This window comes from Polistes canadensis, unplaced genomic scaffold (genome assembly GCF_001313835.1).
Source record: "Polistes canadensis isolate GaletaPanama2010 unplaced genomic scaffold, ASM131383v1 scaffold_123, whole genome shotgun sequence".
NCBI classification, from domain to species: domain Eukaryota; kingdom Metazoa; phylum Arthropoda; class Insecta; order Hymenoptera; family Vespidae; genus Polistes; species Polistes canadensis.
In genome coordinates this window covers 361767-370994 of record NW_014569670.1, presented here as the reverse complement: position 1 = coordinate 370994, position 9228 = coordinate 361767, and the positions used below count along the sequence as shown (strand labels likewise).

The 9228-nt window shown below is 25.6% G+C and overlaps 1 protein-coding gene across 1 annotated transcript in view; it reads left to right on the top strand.

Annotated features, from left to right (window-relative positions):
* LOC106788060 (tachykinin-like peptides receptor 86C) overlaps positions 1-6292 on the top strand; it is an 18652-nt gene extending 12360 nt beyond the window's left edge. Inside the window, exons 3-8 of the mRNA XM_014750981.1 lie at positions 2963-3097; positions 3168-3248; positions 3760-3910; positions 4537-4733; positions 4830-4957; positions 5733-6292. Coding sequence (XP_014606467.1) covers positions 2963-3097; positions 3168-3248; positions 3760-3910; positions 4537-4733; positions 4830-4957; positions 5733-5860 — 820 coding nt within the window. The 3' untranslated portion in view covers positions 5861-6292. The remainder of the gene's footprint in view (positions 1-2962; positions 3098-3167; positions 3249-3759; positions 3911-4536; positions 4734-4829; positions 4958-5732) is intronic.
* Positions 6293-9228: the final 2936 nt, after the last annotated feature.

The window sequence follows — 9228 nt, the reverse complement described above, 5'->3', positions numbered from 1 at the left end:
TTCATCGTAATTGGTTGGAAAAAATGAATTATCAAAGATACGAAATAAAACTTCTTCTTCTCCTATACTCCTATATAGAATTATTTTTCTTTTTTTTTTTGTGTGTAAATTTTTTTACTTTTCTCTTTACAAGGGGAGAAACAAAAATTATTCCATTTCAATGTTACATGTTCGTTGTTTACTGCATCGTTTTCGATAAAAGTGGCTACGTTTTATATATATTTATACCAAAATACATATACTATATTACATATGTACTTATAATAATATCGTATACTACATTTGTGATGTTGATGCGTATTTCGTGAGAAAATTTACTCAAGAAAATCGAAGAAAATTCAACGAGTTTTCTTTCTACCAATTTTAAAGATCTGAAAAAGCTAAAACATCTTTTTACAATTTTCTCTTTCCTCTCTCTCTCTCTCTCTCTCTCTCTATCTATCTCTCTCTTTCTCTCTTTTTTTTTCGGAAGGAAAAAAGTAGTCGTAGAAGTTGTTGGAAAGTTGTTCGTTCGATATTACCACGCGATATTTAGGGGGAAACGAGTATGGAAAAAAAGCTGTAAGTTATTTTAACGAAAATAAAATAAAAATCTGTCTCTATCGCGTTTAAAAAGTATTGAATGGTGATGACTAACGGTTAGTTTGTGTCCCATACGACAAAGAATTTCATTTGAAATTTTCTATCGAGAACAACATGTTTATCGTGTTTAACCTGTCTGTGGTTCATTTTTAGTATTTTCTTTTCAACGTATGCACGTAATGGGATACATACAAATGTGAATCGAAAAGTTTTCAAGAGTGTCAAACATAGAAATAATTATTTACGTCACGATCAGAATTAATTTTTGTTCATTTATAAAAAAAAAAAAAGAAAAAAAAGATTTCCTTCTATTCGTTTGTAATTCATTCCCGCGTATTATTATTATCATCTTTATTAACTTTTGTATAACGTTTAAAAGAAATGAGAATATGTTTGTTCTTGTTTTTCTTTTTTAGCTGATTCCATTTTGTAATTTGTGTATTTTGTTGATGTTTAACCAATCAATGGGGCAACAATTCTTGTGGAAATGTTTAAAGCGGTTGTAAGATAAACGAGAATACGATATAGGAGACACGAGAACGATTCCCATGCTTCGATTCGATTAACGGAAAAAATTCCATTAACGCAAAAATTGTAAGCATCTGTGTTTTACGAGAAAAGCTAAAGCACACCATTCTTCTCTCGGTATATAGTAACTTGCTTTCCAATTGAAAGAACACGAACGCGTAAAGAAACACTTTAAGGATGGCCCTTTCGAGGATCACTGCTAGCAAACTCGTCGTTTATTCATTTATTATTTTGTCTCTTCTTCTTCTTCTTCTTCTTCGTTTTTATTTTTCCTCTTGTGCCCTATCACTATTAATTATTTATAGTATAATAATTAGATTTGTGCAATCATTATTTATACTGTATATTAATATTTCTTTTTCATCTTCATCTACTTCTTCGTTTTTTATTTTTCTCATTTATTCTTTCACTATTAATCATTTATAATATAATAATTAGATTTTTGAAATCATATTTTACTGTATACTAATCGTATGACTGTTGAGAAGGGCTATAGCGCTCTTTTTATTTTTCAATTAGTTCCATAATTTTTTTTGCATATCCGAAAAAATTATGTCAGCACAACTTTCAATATTTAATTATTATTTAATATTAATTATATTATATTAATATATTATATTCATTATATTATATAATAATATTAATTATCAATTAAATTTAATAATAACAACGTTTAATATTTAATTATATTATATTACACAAAAAGAGATGATTTATTTACAAATCCTAACTCAAATAAATATCATCTATATACATTCCTTATTTTGTTTTTTTAAGAAAATTTATATTCGATAACAAAAAAAAGAGGAAAAAGAATAAACTTTCAAGAAAGGAAACATGAAATTTGTAATTCATCGATATTCCAGATCATGCCGCGATTTTCTTCGTTTGGATTTGATCCAAGCTATCGCGAATAATATCACGTCGTCCTGTTATTCATGGAAATCAGAGGAAAAGCTTCTTTTAGAAGTAAAGAAGAAGAAGAAAAAAATGTGTGTCTGTGAGAGAGAGAAATAGTGAGAATAAGATGAAATAGGATCTGAGAAAATCTTCAATGTCAAGTCTTACTTCAATGAAAGGAAGAAGCTTTGAAGCTTTGAAGCTGCTTTGAGATTTCGCGAATATGGAACATTGCAAATAATCGTGTTGTTCAAAGCCTCTTGGTTACGCACGCACCCTTAAATGGATTAGTTCTCTGGCATTTCTAGAAACCAAAACAAATAGCTTGCCTTCCCCCTTGTATATCATTTTGTCTCCCTTCACCACCACCCCCTCCTGCCACCCTCACTCTTCCTCGTGTGTCAACTTAATGCTTATCTGATAAATTATTCGATTTCTAGATAACATTTGTGTGTAACTCAATAAATCGATTGATATTTATGATAGAACAAATAACAACAAAAATTGTGTTTAAAGGATAACATAATTATCGATATTATTATTATTATTATATTACACGTGTTACGTGTTTTTTTACTTTACATTTTTATATCTTACATTTAATAACAAATATAAAGTAGAAGAATAATAATATAGAAAATTATACAAATGTATTTCATTGTACGAGACTTAAAATATTTTGTTGAATGATATATTATATATATATATAGAAAAATATTATATAATTACATTTAAATAAATAGAATATTAATATTCGTATCGTTCTATCATCAATGATAATCGAATTATTCGTTTCCCCATTTGATATATAAATGTGCTTGAATAATATGTCTGTCTGTCTGTCTGTCTGTCTGTCTGTGTATTTATTTCGTTGGTTATAATTAATAGATTTAGTATAATTGTTATTTAGTCCTTTGATAATCGTGTATATTAAGTTATACAACCGTTTCAGATACATGGCTATAATGTATCCTTTGAAAAGACACATGTCTCGAAGGAGAACTATATTAACCTTGATTTCAATATGGACAATCTCGTCCATCTTAGCTATTCCCAGTCTATTATATTCTAGAACCACAAAGACAAGGTAACGAAGGATACCAATTTTGATATCAACATAGAGAAAATGTACCTTCCTTTGATATTATTAATTACAGATATTCTAATAATAAAACGAGAATTTCTTGTTATTTATCTTGGCCCGATGGTGAATACTTGAATAGTAAAACAGGATATTTGTAAGTAAATCTAACTATTATATTTTGTATTTTAATTAAACGAGACAAACAAATCGATTATCGATTAATTTTGTGATATTTCTTAATTAATAATGTTTGTATTAATAGTCAAGGATTATGTGAAATTAACGTATGCGTGTTGTTAATAACATATGCATATAGCTATTGAGAATTCTAACACTAATAACTTTAATTTAATTAAGAGTAGTTGCAATTATTGTTCATCAAATGATTAACTATTGTATTTAGCATTGTTTACGATAAATGAATGAAATAATGATAAATTGTAAAAATGATCAAAATCGATGGAATTATCAAAAATTAAGGTTTGAAATATAAATTACTATTTTATATATTTTATTTACGTGTAAAGATAAAAATAGATAAAAATAAAAATATATACGAGAGAGAGAGAAACTTTTCAATCTTTATCAACGTGTAATTAAAAAACAAATATATATTCTCTTTCTTTTTTACAATATTTATTTATTTATTTGTTTATTTGTTTCAGCTATAATATATTGTTTCTCAATATGACATATCTAATTCCCATCGTGGTAATGGCCGTTTGTTATACTCTGATGGGTAGAAAATTATGGGGTTCGAAGTTTATTGGAGAACTTACGCATAATCAAAAAGAATCAATGAAATCTAAACGAAAGGTATACAATTTGCAAATGTTTTTTCTCTAAATAAAAAGTGAAGAAAGTTAAATGGTTCCTTTCGTTATCGTATCATGCTCGCGAATGAATTATCTCGCTAGACACGATTTCATAGTTAAAATGTGAATATCTAAGGGGGAAATATAAATCCCGTTGTACGATTAAAGGTAACGAAAAGAATTCAACAGAGATATCTCGAAATATCCTATTCCTTTCTACAAAATTCATTCGTGGTTGAACATAGTAGTAATCGTATCGGATACGTTGAAAACGAGAATCTTATCGATCTTGTACAAACCTAAATACATACTAGTCGGGATATGGTGAGAAATCCTAAATCCCTGTTGGATTAGGTTGGCTATTCGAAGTTGAGATCGTACCGATGTGTCCATTTAATGTCAGATCCAAGTCAAATCCTTTTAACATCTCTCCCTTTCTTTGTTATTTTTCTTCTTCCTCTTCTTATTCTTCTTGTTCTTTATCATATGTTATGTTGGTTGGAAAAAATATTACAAATAATCTAAGTGTGGTTTAATAGGGGGATAATAATTATTTACTTTACTTTACTTTTTTTTGTTTATTTTTATTGTTGTTATATATATATATATATATATTTGTTTTTACAGGTGGTTAAAATGTTTATAAGTATCGTTATGATATTTGCCATTTGTTGGTTTCCCTATCAAGGATTTTTCATATTCGTTTATCATAATCAAGATTTATTACGAAGGAGTTACGTTCAACACGTTTATTTAAGCTTTTACTGGTTGGCCATGTCGAATTCTATGGTGAATCCTATCATATATTATTGGATGAACAATAGGTTGATATATATATATAAATATGTATGATTGTTATAAATGATATATAAATTATAATCACTCTTCGTTGTGAAATGAAATAACTTTGTGTGTTACAGATTTCGAGTATATTTTCAATTGATAATTTGCAAATGTTGTTGTACTTTGGATCGAACGAACGTGACAGACCCACAAATGCGCGAATTTATAGAATTACATGGTTCTGGTCGTGAACGTTGTCGGTGCGGTAAGTGCTCTCTTGTTGTTAGATCTCTGTCTTGAATGAAAATTTAATTTTCATTGAAAAGTAAAAAGAAAAATAAGAAAAATTAAAATGATGTCTTTTTAAACGTGTAATTTAATTAAAATATTTAACGCGATATACATTAAAAAAAATTCGATAGAATATTTTGTTTTTCAATAAATTCATTCGATGATATTAAATATTGTAACAAATTTGTTTTACAAAATGATATTTTTATTCTTCATTGGTGTCATTTTTAACTCAATAATAATTTCAACGAGAAAACTGTTAAGTAATAAGATTATATTAGAAACAAGTTCAATTGAGTTTAACTGAGATCCAAGTATATTCTTGATAAAATATGAGAAAACAAGCGTTTAAGTTTATTCTTCCATGAATCAAACTTTGAACTTTATATACTACGGTAAAAGTTATATATATATATATATATATAATGTTTTTAATACATTGCAATGAACTGTATATTTCTATATATAGAAAAAGAAAAAGAAAACAAAACTATCTACTTTTGCACATAATTGCGATTTCTCATAATAAATGTTTGTTCACATTTTAAAATTTCAACTTTTTTATGTAAGAAATATTCGATTGAATAATAATATGACAGTTAAAAAATATGTTATTCAATTTTCTAATTTACGGGTTCTAATTTACATCGTGTATACAATACGTTCTATACATATTTCGGATAAAAATCATGAAAATATATTATAAAGGAGATTAGGAAGGGTATAAATTGAATTTATTATTTTTACAGGACGATTACCATCAACATCGATCCGATGGCGTCAATGTAGAGAAGCGAGTCCTGTTCGAACATTCCGAGTGAATTCTCGATCAAACAATGAAAATCGTTATACAAAAGAGGATATAGTTATCATTTGATAAATAAACTATTACAAAATTGATTTTTAAATCAATATTATTTTCAACAAGTAAATATGATTTCGAAAACGATTGATTGTCATTTTGAAAAACAAACCAAAAAAAATAAGACAAGAAAAAATATTATCGATCGTTATTAATTATTAATGATCAAAATCATAAAACTGGTCAACCTATTTACTTTTCGTACACACACGCGTATATATATATTATAAGTATGTGTATTGTATAAAAAAAAGAAAAGGGTTTGATGGAAAGATGAAATATTGAAATAAATACACGCTATGTTATTATTTTATTACACGAATGTAAAGAAAATTGTATAAAATGTTTGGATTTCACTGGTATCGATTCTCGTACATTGAAAAGATTTCCGGTGTCAATATACTGAATGTATCTGTGTGTGTGTGTGTGTGTTATTTGTCGTATATTTATTTTTCAAAAGCATTTTTAAAGAAGAAGTACTTTGTTCACCTGTGTGTGTGTGAAAAAGAAAGTTTTTCTTTTTTCATTGGTAAACTATTAAAAAAAATAAATGTTTAGTAATATAAAAAGAGGGGATTATATAATACACATTATATATAAATATTTATCTATTTAATTATTGTATATATTATATAATATATATTCGTAGGATATCTTTCTATCTCGAATAAAGAAGAATAATATAATATATCGTTGGGGAAAAACAATTTGTATCCACGTTCTCATATTTTCTGTGAATAAATTGAATATAAATGTTGGTTTGAATTTAATCTTCAGACCATGGCCAATTTTTCGTACCTGTATATATATATATATATATATATATATATATATATAATCAATTTTAAAACTAAAGATTACGAACATTTTCGTACGAAGAGTTTGTTACAAAAAAAAAGAAAACATAAAAAAAAGAAATGATAAAAAGTTAAAATAAAATAAATATTTGCTCGATCGATAAGTGGGAAATGTTGATATTATATTTTTGTATATAAAAGAAATACTAACATTTTGTGTGTGCTTACTTTAAACGAAAATATTCAATATTTATTCGAACGAAAAATAAATACCTTTTTTTTTTTTTTTTTTTTTTTCTTAATAATTCGAAATAAATAACTATAAATTAACTGTGTTGAACAAAAAATTGCAAAATTATTAATCGTCAAGTCAAATATATTAAAAATAAATATATTATAAATAATATTTTTTTCGATTGATTAAAAATTTGCCCATAGATTTAAAAGTAATTAAAAAAAAAAAAAATCCATGCCTTTCCAGTTAGGAAAACAATTTTTACAGTTAACTAATTAATCTCTTTCGATTTTCGTTCGAAAGAAAATAAACGTTGATTGAAATACGTATCCCATTACATTTGTTTTTTTTTTTTTTTAAATTTATATTTTACAACCAATAGAAAAACAAATGTCTGACAACTATCTTTTAATTCATTGGAATTCTGATATTATGAGAATGTTTTTTTGACTCTTCAAAGGATTCCACATTAATCTTATTTTAGTAAGATAAATCTTGTGAGATTGTAACTAGAATATAAGAAGATTTATTAGCAAAGACTTAGAATAGTAGAACAAGACGATAGACTGTGTAATTCTCATCTATCTTATTAGAGCTTTCTATTCACTTTGTGAATATGTGATAATGGTCGCATAAAGCATAATTATTCTCCATAGTTGGAACACATTTTTAACATTAAACCCTGTCACACGTGGTCAAATGTGACAGATGTCTTATTATAATTTGTTTAAAAAAAAAAAAAGATATGCTCTTTTTTTTTTTCATATGCATATAATGTACACACATTTTATTCGTTTATAAATAAAAAAAAAAATATATATATATTTTAATCACAATTTATAAAATCTCATTCTATATTTAAGATATGTTCTATCCTTTTTTTTCTTTTTTTTTTTCTTTATTTAAAGCAATCACTTTGACCACTCCTCGCAATAGTGTTAAAGGTTTAATGTTAATTATTCTCACGTAATAATTTTATTAACATTTCATGCAAAAGCTAACTCAAATACATATGTATCATATATAGTAGATATTCGTGTCAAGGTTTTGTTAAAATTAGACTATTAAATTGCACATATATATATAAAATAAATTTANAAAAAAAAAAAAGATATGCTCTTTTTTTTTTTCATATGCATATAATGTACACACATTTTATTCGTTTATAAATAAAAAAAAAAATATATATATATATATATATATTTCATTTTTATTTATTTTTACTCTTCTATCACATTCGTTAATATTTTGGTTCTATAATTTTAATTACATTGACAGAGAATAATAAAAAAAAAAAATCCTACAAAATAGTTCAAGAATATTATTATCTTTATTTTTCCGATGAAATAATATAGCGGTGAGGGGGTGAAGGAGAAGAAGGGGGGGTGGAAACAAAAACATACGCTAGTTATTTTTGTCAAAAAAAGAAAATTTCTTGTTTATCTTATCTCATGCTCGTAAACCAACTGTTACGTGCAAAAGTTACATGCATACACATACGTGTATATATATATATTGTACCTGTGGAATAACGTTATCGATCGAATGCTTCTAATAGTAGCTTCGACTAACTACAATAGAACGATGACTAGTTCCCAGTAATCAAAAATCACGTCAACGTTAATTTGTGATTTCATTTCTATTGATTTTCCTGTGATCAAACTATATTGTTATTCAAGGAAAGTACCATTGAGATAATCGTGATTTGTATAGTTACGTACATATTCACTGCTAATAAATGGGATACATAAACGAAAATGTCAATCAAAGGGGGAAACTATCTATCTATCTAATTCTTAACTACGTAAGATGTTAATTTCGTAAGTAATTAATTTAATTGAAAGGACAACAATAATTAATATAATATGATTATCTGTAATGTAACATAATTACATAACGTTTAATTATCGTATAAATTTCTCATAGACAATAATAAATGAAAAGAAATTAAAAAAACCATAAGAAAATGTCTGATCGATATTAGGAAAAAAAAATATATAAATAAAGTAATAAAAATATATATATTCCCACATATATACTTATATATATATATTAGTAAATATTATTTTAGTTTGATTAATTTTTTTTTGTTTAGGTAAATTAAAGGAATTAGGCAAATTTATTTAATTTATTATAATAATATACTTACCTGTTTATCAAAAACATGTCTTGTTGAGTTAAATAATAAGTTTATTCTGCCCATTGAATAAAATTTAAAAGGCTGCAGTGTATTGACTGTACAAAGGTAGCAAAATCAATAGTTTTTTAATTGAAAACTTGAATGAAAGAATTGATAAAATATAAACTGTCTTTAATTTATTTAATTTGAATTTAAATTTAAAGTTAAAATG